Source organism: Podarcis pityusensis (assembly GCF_964106645.2).
Source record: "Podarcis pityusensis genome assembly, chromosome: 3".
Lineage (NCBI taxonomy): Eukaryota > Metazoa > Chordata > Lepidosauria > Squamata > Lacertidae > Podarcis > Podarcis pityusensis.
In genome coordinates, this window is record NC_138026.1 from 55,738,478 (window position 1) to 55,755,523 (window position 17,046).

At 39.8% G+C, this 17,046-nt stretch overlaps 1 protein-coding gene and 1 long non-coding RNA gene across 20 annotated transcripts in view; one reads left to right on the forward strand and one right to left on the reverse strand.

Annotated features, from left to right (window-relative positions):
• Nucleotides 1–17,046, reverse strand: part of TRDN (triadin) — a 165,248-nt gene that overhangs the window by 74,955 nt on the left and 73,247 nt on the right. For all 18 annotated transcript variants that reach the window (XM_080999612.1, XM_080999605.1, XM_080999610.1 and 15 more), the window contains one exon: nucleotides 8,326–8,391. In XM_080999612.1, coding sequence (XP_080855738.1) covers nucleotides 8,326–8,391 — 66 coding nt within the window. The remainder of the gene's footprint in view (nucleotides 1–8,325; nucleotides 8,392–17,046) is intronic.
• Nucleotides 1,080–17,046, forward strand: part of LOC308473907 — a 19,024-nt gene continuing 3,057 nt past the window's right edge. The window contains exons 1-3 of one of the 2 annotated variants that reach the window (XR_013984387.1): nucleotides 1,080–1,226; nucleotides 12,059–12,342; nucleotides 15,080–15,398. This is a non-coding gene — a long non-coding RNA (uncharacterized lncRNA). Of the gene's footprint in view, nucleotides 1,227–11,879; nucleotides 12,343–15,079; nucleotides 15,399–17,046 lie in introns of those variants that run through there. The other variant, XR_013984388.1, reaches the window with a different exon arrangement.

The following is a 17,046-nucleotide window of genomic DNA, read 5'->3' on the forward strand; positions in this document are numbered from 1 at the left end:
TGTATAGTGTCCTTCCATAGTTTAGTCACTATATGGAACTGGACTTAGTTACAGCTGGGTGGTGTGTCCTGTAAGCTTTCATAGACCACTCCAAATACATTGGCAGTCCCAGGAACTTCTTAAGCTTATTCAAAGAAACATGATGTTTGGAGTAAGAAATATTATGCAATAGGCACTGATGTGGGAAGATTTAAAAACAAAGCACGGAAGTATGATCTTTGGAAGTGTGGGAGAAATGTATTCAGCATTTGATGGGAACAGGGAATTTTAAGAAGGGCACATCGTGTTTTCTTACAAGCAAGTAGGCTGAAAAGAACTCATTCCAAGGTAAGTGTACATAGGATTTGCAATCCAGGCCTCTTACATGTCTAGCCTCTTTTTGGAATCTTCCACTGCATTAGCCTGTCTCTGTCTCCCAAACATGTCATGACAGCTTCTTCTCTTTCACTCCAAGCCTGACACCTCAGAGATGCATAAATGGGAAGAATAAAGCATGCTAACAGCCCACATAAAGAATTACTGGATCAAGGAGATTGCACACTCAGTTTGCCACAATATATGCAGCTTATTTAGGCCTTAGCAGCATTTCCAACGGTGATCTTCTGTGATATCAAAGAACTGTTTTTAAAGTTTCCCAAACCACATTTTCTTCTGCAGGCCCTATCATACCTGCTACTGTGCAGAATCTCAGGTTTATGGGGAAGGTTCCTGGGAAATTGCCTGAATCAAAAAGGTGGTTTTCTAAAGTGAAATTTAACTTTTAAAAGTCACTGAGATTTATTTCTGAAGGAGTAAAGGATTGAAAGATGTGATGAGAAAAATAAGAAGGATTTAATGTTAAGCCTAAAAAGGTCAGGCATATTGTGCTGAATGGTCTTTGGTGGCTTCTGCAGCATCTCATGTTTTCCACCTGTGATGTCAAGTATCTTTTAAGAGATGGAGAGGAGGAGGGGAGTAAGAGTGCTGGCTTTCAGCCAAGTGTCCTTCAAAGTCGATTTGAGTGTAACAACAGCCTGTTGATCTGCTGGTGATGGGAAGCTCTAAATATAGCAATGCACTTGAGTTACAAGGCATGGTGTTACACAAATGAGACCCTCTCTGGAGAAATGCACTGCAAGGATCTGTATTTTCACACTTAAACTTCAAAGATGATACAGGTAGTAAGTCATATTAATGCTGACTCTGAAAGAGCTTGCCTGCCCATCCATCATCTGCAAGAGGAGGAGGTAAGAAAGGTGCTGAAAAAAAGCTATCCTCAATATGCTGTGTTGTTGGGGTAGGGGTGGGGATAACCAGAAGCAAAAATAAACTACGCAGGAGTGAATGCCAAAAGGGCCTACAAGGTGGTCTGGTTCACTTAAGTCTTTGAGGCATCAAATGCTTATCTTTTGCTTCTTATCAAAATCCCTGGAAACCGTTATGGAGAGACTTTTGGAGATATTTTATATATTAGCTCAGCTTTTGATAAAATATTGCTTTGAAGTTTGAAATGAAAAAGTACAGGAATATAGAAATGAAATGGATTACTATTAACAGAGTCTTTCAAAACTAATCAGCAACATGCTTTATGTTTGAGATAGATGTCTGTCCTTGCCCTAATCTAGATTCATGCCAACTCCAACAACATTGTGTTTATGTGACACAGAGATATTATTAAGCATTAAATAAATATTTAAAACTCCACATTAGGACTATAATTCATTTTGGCTAGGTCAGGCCTATTTAACGGAGCAGGTACAGGTAGCTTTGTGCTACATGCTTTTGAACTTGATTTTGAGGTGAGATAGAATTAAAACCCTGTGGTTTAGGGGACATTTGTAGGAAAATACCACACATCACAAAGGTGCCCCTGGATAAGTATGATGAAAAATTTCAGAAGGATTGGTGCATGTTTTAAGAAGTTATGTTGAATAAAAACAATTTATGTGGGGAGGGTTTGTTTTCTGTTCAATAGACAAGGCTCTTCCTTCTACATCCCTCCCAATGATTGGAAGTAAAAAGGGGAACCCTGAAAAAGTTATTTTCTAGGTGGACACTAGGCCTGATAGAAGACTACACCCCTCATCTCCTTCCCCACTGTCCTTAATTTGAGAACTTGGGGATATGTTAACAATATTAAAGAGGCAGTCTGAATCTAAGTTCTTTGGGAGCTCTGAAGCTCCGAGGCAGCCATGGGGCTTTGAGAGCACCCTACTTCCATTTGGCACACCTCAGAGATCATCTGTCTTGCCTCAGAAGAGCTCCCAATTCCTGTGTTGAGCTCTATGCATGCAGACCAGAACTGGGGAACCACTGGCATATGGGCCCACCAGACTTCCCCATCTGACCCACAAGGCTATTTTGGTTAAGCTATACCCACCTGCCCCTATACCTGGTATCATATATGACCATGTGGGACAAGTAGAGATGAATCAGCTGGCTGCTGGGGCTTTGCCTGTACAATTTGATTTTAAACTGAACAAGCCAAAATGGGTCACCTGACTTCACTGTGATGCCAGGTAGACAACCCTACTGACATGACAAACTTGGCCCAAGTGAGAATGTGGGGGGGTAAGTCTCTGGCTTGCCAACCAGACCCTTTTCTCCACCCCTGATGTAGATATTGTTTGCATGTGGACATGCTCCTCACTGCAGCTCTCGCCGATTTATTATATGTAAAAATAGGGCACAATATGCACACGTACTGCTCATGTCACACAAAAGTAGTTTACTAGAATCCAAGCTCTATATGTACTATATTTTTTTCTCTATAAGATGCACCAGACCATAAGACACACCTAGTTTTTGGAGGAGGAAAACAAGAAAAAAAATATTCTGAATCTCAGAAGCCAGAACACCAAGAGGGATCGCTGCGTAGCGAAAGCAGTGATGCCTCTTGCTGTTCTGGCTTCTGGGATAGCTGTGCAGCCTGCATTCGCTCCATAAGACGCACACACATTTCCCCTTACTTTTTAGGAGGGAAAAAGTAAATCTTATAGAGCAAAAAATACGGTATCTCTGTACTAGTTTTTTAGAATGAATTGCCCTGCACGATATGCACTATCCTTTCAATTCTTGTTAGCAATGAGGTAAGGGAAATTGCTGCAAATGTGAGCAGTACAATTATCCTGATATTTTACAAGTCCAACACTTGCAATAGTATGATTATATATGCATTTATCATCTCTCTCTTTTTTTAAAAAAAAAATCCCCTAAACTTATGAAATAACTATTTTAAAACTACAGAAATATTAAGGCAATCTGTGAGCCTTTTACTGTAATTGTTAATGCTTTGAAATGGAAATTTCCCAATACATGTCATGCTGCCCCTGCCAATCAAAATATAAAATCAATCACTTTGATTTGCAAGAGAAAAAAACTGTAGAATGACAAATGCTTGAAACAGCTATTGTTTGCTATCATAGAACAACAGTCTTAGAGAACTGTATAAAGAAGCATGTTATATATATAATAAGCTTTGTCACACACATGCATAGACACACACACACACACACACACACACACCACACAAATAACTGAAACAGTAAGCGACAAGACTGCTGTTCAGTAATGATACAATAGTTAACATATCATTCAATTTCAAACATTTCATTTGATTTTTATTCTTCAAGGGACTGTAGATTGATTGACTGAGAACATGAACAGCAGAATTTTTATTCTCCATTCTGTATTACAAATCCACTTTGTGTTAGGCAACTGAGTCCCAGGGAGGTTTAAAAGTGTGCACTAACAATATATACTAGCAAACGGAGTGAAAATGTCCTATAATATGCCAGTTGTCTTAGCTCAGGGATGAGCAAATCTAGGCTCAGGAGTCAAATATATTCCTCCAAACCTCTCTTATTTTTCCTTCCGGGCTTCTGCTAGGGCCACATTCCTTACCAGCCCAACTCTGCACCCTCCTTGGATATTTTGCCTAGCTGGAATGTGTCCTTAAATTCAGATAAAACCCCTTACTTGCCAAAATGTGGAATAGAGAGGGGTGTAGGAGTATGTGTAGAAATTGTCTGCTGCATGAAGAGGGGGAAACTTGAAACTTTTCAGTGACAGTCCTGTATCACATGTGTAGCTCCCACCTCAATGAGCTCAAAGTCAGAAATGCTCTATTTTCCATGAAGAAAACTGTCATTTATCTCTCCTCTATTTTGTTGCTTTTTTTAACCTACAATTTTGTATGTCAGTTCAGCAAACTGTTTTGTTAATGCTCGCTTTCAAAGAAATAATTATCCTTCCATTTTTAATCATTATTTTGTTCATCTTTGCTCGGAGCTTTTCAAATGCAAAGTGTCACTCTTGTTCCAGAGAATACTAAATTTATCTTTCTTGGTCTCTAGAATTATTACTTAGTGCTCCATAATTCCAGACTATGCCCACATAGACTATCCATATGATCCACATTTCTTTCTCAAACTTAAATGCTGGACTACAGCCCCAGACAACCAGCTCTATGCAACATGCTGTTTCTTTATGTCAAATTTTGCAAGGAGCTCATTTATTGCCTTCTTTTGGCTCTCCATTCTTGAATAAATCCCACTGACTTCTGATATTTTCTTGGGAAGAAAATATGGCCCATTTATTTTTCTTCAAGGCGCATGGATTCAGCTGTGTATGCCTTGTTCACCATTACTGCAGCTGCATGCATTAATTAGCTAAAACTATTGCATACAGCTACCACTGATATGAAACATACAATGTTCATTCAATAATGGCTAAAACTCCTCAAGAAGATGCATGTCATAATTCTCAAGAATAGAAACTAAATATTAATTTCATTACTTTTAAAACTAGTGATTACATCTTAAGACAATGTATATTTACTATTATGGCAAACAGACTGAAACAGCAGAATTCAGTTCCTAAAGGGTATGGATTTGCTAACAAGCAGAGGAGGAGCAGAACAGTTGCATCCATCAAAAATAACAAGAAAAAAAATCTGCTTAACACCAGACATTGTAAGGTTCAAACTGGGAATCAAGGACTGGTTTTTTTCCTTGCTCTACCCATAGGACAGTCTGTCAGAGGAACTTGCTTTTTAATAGATAGATAGTGTATGTGTATAAATAGATAAATGATCCTTTAAAACATGCTGATCATTACAAGAAAAGCAGTCTGCTTTCATTTTCATTTTTAATGAATATTTTATTGTGGTTCGAGGACCCGATCCCCGCTTAGTGTAATGAAGACACACGGACACGTAATATAAGGTTAATGGGCAAGAAAAGGCCACAACTTTATTGGTTACAGCAAGTGAAAATGTATTGGCTTAGGCATTGGATCACGTCAGTTGACTCCACCCACTCGGAGAGGGGTGAGTCTAAAAAGGGGGTTTATTCACCAGTAGGTGGAGCCTGTTGATGCTAATCCAACTATAAGCTCTCCCCGAGGGTCGTGCCATGGCCCCCTGCCACACAGGCATCGGACAGGATCCACGACCGCCAGATTCCTTTAACGGAATACCCAAAAATTGAAGGCGTAGGCGATGGCCACACCTAGCCCTTCCAAACACCACAAACACATTATTCCAATGCCTAACCTACCCACCAATACCACGAAAGTTGTGACGGTTGCTACGAGGTAGGCGAAAAAACCACAAAGCCTAATGCCAAATGGAAAAATTCCTACCAGGCCCCCTGGACAACCAGGGCGACCAACCTAAGGTCCATAGCAAGGCCAAGAGAAAAACTGAAACCCTGAGCTCTAAGGGAGTGGAGGGTGGGTGACTCGCGATGGGACGGAGAAAAGTGAGGCCACGTGGCTGGCGCAGCAGCAAGTTAAGCTGCCGTCCACGCCCCTTCCAAGCCACCTGGTTGGGCACTTGCCCGTGGGCGAGGTGCGCCAGCCAGGTGAGTGGGTGGCAGGGGGCTAACGCCCCCTGCTTGAGGCAGAGATCGGATCCCACCCACAACCCCTCCCCTCTTGAAGGAGGAGAGTCTTACTATTACAAAAACCAATAATCTTTTTTTTTTGATTAAGTGGTATATAAATCTTCCTAAATAATTTTTTAAAAATCAGAAGGGGAAATTTTCACAATGCTTCAACAAAACTTTATTACATTTTTCTTTTGCCCATTTTTCAAAGAGTACAGGGTAGCGTATATGATGTGTGTCTCGCACACTCACACCCTGTGGCCATTTTACCCTGAGAAGTTTAGGCATATTGCTGCTGTGTAGGCTGCAAAATGAAGCCTTGGAACATGAAAGAGAATTGAGTAGCTTCACAGATATTACACAAAATTTAAAGGGAAATTGTAGGCAGAGAGTAGGCTGAAAAGATGAGGGAGATAACAGATGGAGTATTGTATTCAGTTCTGAAGAGCACAGTTCAAAAAAGAACATTATTGACAAGTTGGAAGAACTATGAGGATAATAAAAGTTTTAGAAGACAAATCACATCAGGAAACCCTGAAAGAGCTTGGTGTGTTAGCTTAGAGAAAAAGAAGATTAAGAGGGAATATGTTGGTAGTTTTAAAATATTGCCAAGAAAGGAGAACTGTTTTTCACTCTACCCACTGTGGACAGGAGAGCAATGGATTCAAATTAAAATGTGACAGATTCCAGTAAAGCATTAGGAAATGTTTCTAGCTACAAGGATGATTCGGCAAAAGAATAAACTTCTTTAAAAGTTGCAGAATCTTTTTCTTTGGGGGCGCAGTTTCAATACAAATTTGAACAGGGTTGTCAGGTCTTGCTATTTAGTTATGGCATGGGACACCTCTATTTCAGAACACATGTTATTATCGTCCAGGCAAACCCTATTATTTCTTTCCTGAAAGGGCACACTGAACAACTGCTTTCTGACTCAGGGAAATGGGCCTTTGTACTACCTACAAATCCCTTCACTTCACAAAGGGTGACTATACTATGCTCACAACATTACCATAGTTATTATGAAGTGTAAAATATAATTGCAAAAAAATGCTCTTAAAATACGCTGCTGTCCTCCCCTCATCCGTAAAAATCTTTGAAGACACCTGCTGTCCAAAGGCTTATGTAGTCCAACATCCTATTTCTCAAATTAGTCAATCAAGTGCCTCTGGGAATCTCATTAAACAGGACATGTTGACAATAGCCACAACCTAAATGTGGACCCTGGGTGTGAAAAGGTTGAAGACACATACAGGCTGCCTTCATGTACAAAACAGTTCTATGACAGACCTTCAGTGAGAGAATTGTATAAAGTCAGACACAAGGCCAGCCTGTTTTGCAGCTAACCTATGAAGCAGCAAATGGTGACTGTTTTCAGACTGAATCCAATTGAATCTATGCTGTCCTCCTATTCACAGAAGCCTCTTTGATCCAGCAGAAGCTTCTGTTAATGGAAGGGGGAAATGAGTGGATTTTTGAAAATTCACCCTTTCTCCTGTAGCCCCCTGTTTCCCCTTCCACAGAGAGTTTCTCAACCCTCTGGAACAGATCTCATGGTGGCAGCACAAGGAATTGCAGAAAGAAGAGGGGAATAATTGCCTTCCACAAGGGGTACTGTTGGATACAGCTCCTAAAACTGCCGAGAAAAATAATGTATTGATTGAAAAATATAGATGCTTAGAGTCAAGTGTAATTAAGTGGCACAAAAACTGCTAAAATAAGTAAATATTCAAGGCTGTTAATCTGCAGCATGAAGTCTAAAGCAATAGTCTTAAGAATGCAGTAGCAAAAATGAGTGAGGATCTACTTATATAACTTGAACCTGTTTAAAATTCACTAAAGTTATTGGGTTGTTGTCAATACTGTGTGAGCAGAAGGCAGATTGTGCAAGGGTTAAGGCCATCAGAATAGCCCTGCTGGAGCAGAACAAGGCCTTTCTGGTCAAGCATTTGCTTCTCAATGTGGCCAACCGATGCCTGGGGGAAGCCCACAAGCAGGGCCCTAGCACAGTAGCACTCTCCTGCTCATGATGCACAATGTCTTCGATCCTAGACATAATATAGCCAGCACGACTAGCTGCCATTTTCATATCTGTCTCAGCTCCCTGTACTCCCCATGAAAAGTCATCCCAGAGTAGCGGAGCAGGAGAGGCAGGCAAACATTGTGGACTGTGTCATCTGAGGAATCCACCTGAAACTGGGTGGGAATCTTGCTCTACTTGATCAAGGTTCACGATTTTGAGGTGATTCCACTGCAACCTTCAAGACATAGCCCACAATGCTCAGTAGAACCTCCCCTAAACAGCCCTAGAGACTTTATGGGAAATTCATTCATTGTGTGAGCTTCATTTCTGCTCACACAACACTGGATACAGTTTGTAAGTCTGGCCTCGGTAAAAGCAGGGTTAGGCTTCCCCATAAGAATCTATGCATCATTTTTTAAGAACAGAAACTGAACTTGCCTTCAACAGCGGGGATTGCAGGTGTCACTGCTGGGGTCTGTGGAAACCAAAGGTGAGGAGGCGGCCCTGCACATAAGACAGGAATGAAAGAGCATTGATGAACAAAGAAAACATTATTTTCAATGTAGTGCCTACTTAAGCACGCATGGAATGCACTTTCTTGTTAACAGTCTCTGAGCAGCCTGAACTCTCTTCTGAATTGTTTGTGTATATTACTAAATACCTGTCAGCAATAGAATGGAATGGCAGAACAAACAAAACTCATTGGTTCTGTCTTTCAGATTGCTAAGCAAGAAACTGCAGAAACTTATTTTTTGAATTCTTTGCAATTCAATATTTCTTCAGGACTAAAGAACACAAAAGATCTTTTTTAAAAATAAATAAATTATTAGGTTTTACATTTTAGTATTCAACACATTTATCAAATAAACAAAGAAGATAGAATAGATAGAAGATAGAAATTAAAACAAAACCCCACCCTGTGACTTCCCTCAACTTCCCTTTCTGGTTACTTTGTTACTTCTGCTTGATCCCCCCCCCCCACCTTGTTTTTCACCTTTTAATTACGCACTCTCTTAACTTTTACCCTTGTTTTCTTAATTGTAAGTGTTTACTCAAACCCTTCTCTGAGTAAAGATCAATATAATAAAAAGCTTTCACATTCATGCCTCCTTTTATGAACGACAGTACACATTCTTCTGCTTTTAACATAAAGGGCCAGTCTCATTAACCAATATCCAGTGGATTGTACACTTTTTAAAATGTAATAGTTGTTTCCTATTATGTATACTGTTCTGCCTAGAACTATAGCGCTGTGATGATTTAATGGGCTGCTATGTTATGTTCAGATGGTGTGTTCCTCTCAGGACAGCTTTTTACATCACATAGAAAGAAGAAGGAACATGCATGTCCCACTTCCATTTATCACACTTATGAAATAATATGCAATGGAGAAAACAATGTATTTCCCACAGGTGTCTGTGCATCATTGGATCATTGTACAGCATGGTGGAATCTACACACATATTTTTAAAAAATGCTGTTAAAATGCTTTTTTGAAAAACGTTTTGAAAAGTATATTGAATTTGGCATAGCTCAGTGTCACCATCTAGTTTTATTTGTAGCTGTATAGCTGAATCCTATGTCAGCCTGCTCCAACCTAGTGCTTTCAATACGTTATTGGTCTCCAGTTCCTATAACCTCTGACCTTTGGCCCCGCAGGTTGGGGTTGATGGGATGGTTGGGGATGATGTTCAGGTGTTTGCCCGAACATGTGAACTGTATCTATGGACTCAGGATGGGCACCTACACAAAAGCCCCATCCTAATGTCCCTGCATGCACCATGCGCCATGCTCAGTTCCCAGCCTTCTTGTGCTGAGCATGGGTCTTTTACTTGTGTTTGCTTGAACATGAGTAGAACTCTCCACAAAAGCTGGGTCTCCTGTTGCACAGCATTCTAGTCATGTTCAAGTGAGCTTGAGTAGAAGCCCCCTGTAGACCTTCACTGCTCAACAAGGAGATGATCAGGGGGTGAAAGGTGTGTCTGATGGGTATAAGAATTTAGCAATGGAGCTTCAGTATGTGCCCCTCCCTCCTTCCACTGATAACAGTGTTTAGAAGTTCAGGCAATGCCTGAACACACCATATCCTTTGGGGCTTAAATAAAACAAAACTGGAAGTAACAGCAATCCATGGGACTAGAATATTCTTGCTCTCTGCTAGTAAATAGCTCCATCCATGCTTGGAGGATAATTAAAATTAAAAAGTTGATTCTTCACCACCAGCCCCAATTACATTTGAGATGTGCTGGCAGTCAATTTGGCAATAATAAGTTCCTGCGCCTGTTGGGTTTGGTCTCATGCATCTTTCTGCGATGTGGTGCCCCCTTACTCCTTTTGTATTTTCTTTTCAAAACAGATATATTACCCTTTAGCAATATTTTCATAAATATTGAAAACAGGTGCCACTCACAAAAGGAATAGTAATACTTATTACCCAAACACCATGGTGTAATATGGATGCAGAGCTAGGACACTTTTATAGCAGAGATTTCTGCAGGGACTTTTAACAGAGTAGCAAAGTAGAAAGTTTCAGAAGCTTTGCTTCTATCATCATATAACAATATTTTTTAATGCCCACATTTGTGGGAAATTATTTTGTAAATATACATTTTCAGCTTTCATTCTGGTATCCCAGCCTTCAGAGCAGATGAATGAACAAAGGCATGCTTTACATATTTTGAAAATAGATCTGACAGTTGATCTAGGGTTTTAATCTGAAATTCCTAATGCTATCCTGAACACACACCAAGGCAATCCTATACACACTTACCTGAAGAGAAGAGTTTGGATTTGATATACCGCTTTATCCTAAGGAGTCTCAAAGCGGCTAACAATCTCCTTTCCCTTCCTCCCCCACAACAAACACTCTGTGAGATGAGTGAGGCTGAGAGACTTCAGAGAAGTGTGACTAACCCAAGGTCACCCAGCAGCTGCATGTGGAGGAACAGGGAATCGAACCCCATTCACCAGATTACAAGTCCACTGCTCTTAACCACTACACCACACTGGGAGTAAGTCCCACTGAACTCAGCAGAACTTTCATTTGAATAGATATCTATAGGATTGCACTGTTTAATTCAATAGCTCAATATTCAAGACAAATATGGCAAGGTAACCTATTTTACTTTTTTCCTGTACTTTTTTCTGCAGAATTTGAGGTGAGAATTGAACTGTAGAATTATATCCTAAAGGTGTATACCAAACTACACCCTCATTCAAGGCAGATGTTTAATTACAATCAATTTAGCACACAGAAACCCAAAACACAGAGATGGAGGAAAGATGCTTATTTAAACCTGAAATACAGAATTATGGGAATAATTGTAGCCAATTTCATTCTAATATCCTAATGTTCAGCGGAGGTACCACATTATCATCAAACCCAACAGAATGCAGACTGGGCCAGTAGTTATAATACCACGCTTTGCTTGGTGCATACTCCCCAAACCCATGCAAATTCATGCTTGCATTTGCATAAAACACAAAACATGCAATTCATTTAAAAGTGTTATATCCAAATTTATTTTAAAAGCATGTATGTATCTGTTTTGATGAATAAAGCTCCTACAAGAGTTTTTTGTTTCTGTTAATAACGGGGAAAGGCTGCATAGCTCAAGGGGAGAACACATGCTTTGCATGCAAAAGATCCAAAATTCAATCCCTGCCAGCTCCAGGTGCTGCCAATCAGTGTAGACAGTAGTCATCTAGAGGGACCAATGGCCCTACTAGGTGGAAGGCAGCTTCTTATGTTCCTGTGTAATCAGAATACAATGTTCACTGGAGAATTCTAGAAGCTAATGAACCTCCCACACTTTTATACTTTGGAAAATTGCATGGAAGCTCGCAGGCGTTTGCTTGGTAAGACATTGCCACAAACATCACAAACATTACCACTATAATATATATATATTTAAAAGTTATTTATTAATTTATATACAGCTTACACACCAGAATGGCTTCTAAGTGTTTTACAACTATAAAATCAATTATAAAATACATACATAATTTATATACACAACCAAACAGTTCTATCCAAACAGCAAAACATAATGAATTAAAATACAAACAAAACAAGGCAGTTAAAAGCGTATAGCAACTAAAATGGTATAGAACAAACAAACAAAAAATAGCTGGTGGGATGCCAATGCTGATGGCGCCTCTTGTATTTCAGCAGAGAGGTCATTCTGCAATACTGATGCCACCAGTGGAAACCCCACCTCTGTGTTACCAAAAAGCAATCATCATCAGGCCATAGCAAAACTCAGAACTTTGTTGTTGCAGAGTTAAACCAGATGTCATCCAACTTTGCCACGGAGAGCTGCCTAAACCCATTCTAGAGACGCATGTCTCACATCAGAATACTTCTGAATACAATTCATGAGGAATTTTGACCCATGACTTCCCAGCTATTGCCCAAATCTTAAAAACAAGATTGGAAGACTTTGAAAGCTAATGGTGAGTACATCAGAAGCAATTATTTGCACACATGAATTATTTGCTATAGGGAAGACTAATGATGTCACCGAAACCTAATTACCTGGTTCAGAATACAAACCAAACAGTATTCTGCACCATGCATTCTGCCATCAGCTGATCATACACCCCCCAACTAGCTGCATTTTAGGCCCTTATGCAAAAGCTCTGATGTTTTACTCTGAAACTATCCTAGATTACTACATCATGAAATGAAGTATGTATGTGTAGACTGGGTTTTCTTGCCCAAACTCCTGTTGATTACTGTGAACTGCTTGCCTGGACCACCTGACCAATTCTTATATTACATGAGTATTTTTCGTTTCAGTCAAATGCATTTAGCTGTTTTCGCTATTTCTATTATTGTTGTACTCAATCCAGATCTAGAACCATCTTTTATTCCTGTTTGTTTTGGGAGTTAGGGTGGTGCTTGAATTGCTAGGCACCATACTTGACAGTGTGCAGATATTGCACCATCCATGTGTACCAAAAATACACATTAGGAGACAACTGTAAGAAAATAGATGAGTTCTCTCATGCCTGCATATCCCAAAAGCTAAATGCTCACTGAGGAAGCCAGTTCCAAAAGGAGTTGATGCGTTGCTACATAAAACTCCTCAGACATTTCTTATAATCGGACACCTCATCCAACATGGTTCTTTCAAAGGAGGCAGATTACATATTCAGCTGCAAATCACTGAATGTTCAGTAATCAAGTGTGAAGATATCAAGTGGACTACGAGCAAGTGTGAACCATTCTGAGGACAGGTGAGGACAGGTGAGCAGAGATCTCTTGTGAAGTTCAGGAAAAGTTTTAATAAAGAAATTGAGCTAAAGGTTTTTTGTGTTGTTTTTTTTTAAATCGTTTGATAAAAATTATTTAAAGCCCAATTAGTTTGCCCATTGCCATGCAAAAGAAATGTGATAAATTACACAATCAGAATTAAAAAAAAAATTATGGAAGATGATAGAGGGCTGATGCTCAGGAGGTTGAGTAAGCCAGGAATGAAAAAAGATGGCTGATCATTAAACTGCCACAGACTTCCCCAGAAGAGGACATGGTCTAGTACCTACAGGTGTTTGCTTTAGGGCCTGAGTATATAAAAAAATTAAAACAGAAAAAAACTTCGACTTGGCAGATGAAAAAAGACCCCTAGGTCAAAATGTTTCTTTTGAAAGGGCCCTCTTCTATCCTGATAAAAGGCCTATCTTATGTTTCCATGTGTTATTAAATGCCTCTCTATTCACTTTGATGAGGAGACAGAATAGAAGAGCTGAATTAATATTTTATCCATTCTTTTGATTAAATATGTTAAAGGGGGTATCCTAAGTCAATTTGCCCTCCTCTGAATAGGTTCAAAGCACAGTTTTAAATTACCTCACAAACATACTGAGAACTGAGAAAGTGGAATACAAATATCATTACAGTCCATGTCTAAATGGTCCTTGACATTTATGCCATGCTGTATATAAGAAAAGGCTGACCACCCGCCTCTAGTAACCCTGCTGTTAATAAGATTGTAGTCAATCAGATGTTTATTGGAAAAATAAGTGGTGGTCATTCATATTATAGCAGGACCTTGTGGAAAACATATCCATTTAGAGCCTTTGTAATTTTCAACCATGTTGATAGATTTAAAACCCTTTGGGCAATATCCCTAAGTCATACTCATAGCAGACCCACTGACTAACCACCTGATAACTCTTGCTACTTAACTCGGCACTGAAGCATAATTTTTGTTCTGTTATTCCTATCCTGCCTAATTTGCCTTGCATAATTAAAATTTACCATGACAGCCCATCTTCAAAGCTAATGTCAACAGTGGCTGGTCCTAATCTGCTAAATACACCAAGCCTGAACCTACTAGCCATGATTGTCCAAGACTTGCAAAGCTAAACAAAAAAACAAACAAACAAAAAAAAATCACTCTAAAGAGAGGCTGTGCCTAAGAGGAGTTTCAGAAATCACCCACCTAGGTAAAAGGCTGCTTACCTCTGGGAGTTGGCATTTTTAGGGCCTCCTCAGAAAACTACCTTCCCTTCAGAGATAGAAATAATAATTATAGTAACCTTTTATGTCCATTTCTAAATTGTTTGCATTTATTAATGCCTTTATCTCTCAAGAAAAATATCTTTTGGTGAAAGGTTCTAGATTGGAATAACTCTGCAAGCTCAAATCTAACCCCACATGGCTACATCTTCAGGTAACAATAATGATCTTCAGAAGACCATATACCCTGAGAATGCAGTAAGAAACCCAGCAACCCAAGTACACTTTCTTTAGTGGTCTTTCCAAGATGTCCACCTTGAGGATGGGAAGCACAATTTAGGGGTACTGGTTGCAACTAATTACCTCTTTGGCATATTTCACAAATGGAGGTCTTAGATCCTACAAAATCCAGTAAAACAGGGGCATTCAAATCCTCCTTCGTGGTCAGGTTTGTGACAGGAGTAATCAAAGGTAAAGCTAAGGCTTTGTACCCAGCCAAAAGGGGATGCTGCTGATGTTGTCAATGTATACAAAACGCACATGGGAGGCGGAGGTACTTTGAAGGGAAGATGAGAAACCCATTCTTTGGTGTTGTTTGTCAGTGATGAACTAACTATCCAAGCAGAAAGAGCAGGCAGGCAGTGCTGAGAAACATAGCTGGGTAGATGGCGTGTAGAAAGAAAAGAGCAGAAGACCAATAATATACTCCTGTTTCATGAATTCCAACAGATGGAAGGCCTATTCCTGAAGAGGATACAATGACTGAAGAGAGGAGCTGGATTAGAACTGATACATGGAAAGTTAAGGCCTGGTAGAAGCCAAACCAAAGAGGCTACTCAAGTATATCACCATGCTTTCTCAATGCACCATCTCAATGCAATGGAACAAGGATACATTTGCAGATACTTTCTCCAAGAACATGAAGAATAAACGAATAAAGTTAACAGCCATCCACAATTTCGCTGATACAGGGAAGCCTTTCCCACCAAACTGCCAATACTTCTTAGTCTAGCTTCACAGCTGACATCACACTTTTATTTAAATAATGGTAAGTCATAAGTTTCTGACTAACTTTGTATCACAGAATCTCAGCTTCTAACTATTACGCAGTGCATTCTCGTAGTTTAAAAGTGGAGTGGTGGGTGAAAAACAAGGAACTCATAATTACGGCTATCTTTAGGAGGCTCAGAGTAGATACAACTCCCATTGCAACCAACTGTTCTGTGCAGCTCAGAACCAAGCACTTAATTAAAAAGATTATTGCTGATATTACAGTATCGCAACCTCTAATGTTCCATGAGGTCAATGTATCCTGGGGATGCTGTAATAGGACTGGTAAGCTCAGCTATAACAAGCAGCAATGCAATTAATCATTTAAACGTTTATAATCTGGTACACTTGCAATCTACCAGGAAGCACGCAAGCATGCTAATAGGATGACCCCTGCCTCCAGTATGAGGGATTAGATATTGACCATCAAAATATTCAGTATGTTTTGCTTGATTTTTTTAAAAAGAAAATATTTGAGCCACTGGTGGAGGAAGAGAAGTGCGGGGGGAGCGCACTGCCCCCGGCAGCACGATCCTGGCAGGGTGCCATCATGGCTGCCTGCCCCGCCCCCGCAGGCAGCACACCCCGCCCCCAGGACATGCGCCAGCCCCGCCCCCGCCTGCTCTCCAACCCCCGTTGCCAAAGCATGAAGCTCCACCACTGATTTGAGCCCAACCTTTCAGAAAATTCCAGGCAGATTCTGGAAAAAAAGAATGGTGTATCATCCTCTTCCTAAATAGCAGGAGACAGGAATAAAGCACGATTGTGGACAAGTGAACACACAGATATATTTAAAAAATGCTTTATTACCAAAGCAGACCCTTGGCTAATCTAGCTTTCTTTTGCCTATTCAGACTGGCAGTGGCTATTCAAGGACTCAAATGCCTTTCTTAACCTTGCTATATGAGAGCCTTTAAGTTGAGCCCTGAGCCCTTGGACCTTCTGCATGCAGACTCTATGCCACATAAACACATTAACATGCTTTATACCAAATCAGACCATTGGTGTATTTAGCCCACTATGATGTACTGGTGCTCTCCAAGGTCTCAGGTAGAAACCTTTTCCAGTCCATTTTTCTTTTAAGTGAAGATCCAGTCACTTTAAAGTGAAGAACCTAGGTCCTTAGTGCAAAACCTGCACTCTTCTCTTGGGCTATTTGCACTGATCTAGAGCTAGATTGGGGCATTTATATTCTGAATAGTTATATTAATATATTTTACTATAGGGAAGAAAGTTGTAAAGCATATTTAGAATGAGAAGATGAACATAAATGCATTTCATATATAGCATTGTTCCCAGTTGTGAGCTAATCACTTCAGATAATGATTGCTGATGGATACATTTTTCAGATGTATTTTCTGAATGGTGCACATAATATGTCATTTATTATTGTGCACTGCAGCCTTCTAGAATTTCAGGTTGCAGTTTACAGGATCTATTAGGCACTACTTGACATAAATCTTTTGCTCTGGTGTGAACTGTCAGCTTCACTAAGCAAATATAAATGAACCTACCACGAAAGACCAAACTATTTTAAGTCGTAAACCAAAGAGAGCAGGTGTACACAATGAAGACAAACTTTTAAAGAGGAAAGCATTGTTTTGAAGAAGAGACATAAGTTGAGACAATTGCTCGCGACACTATTT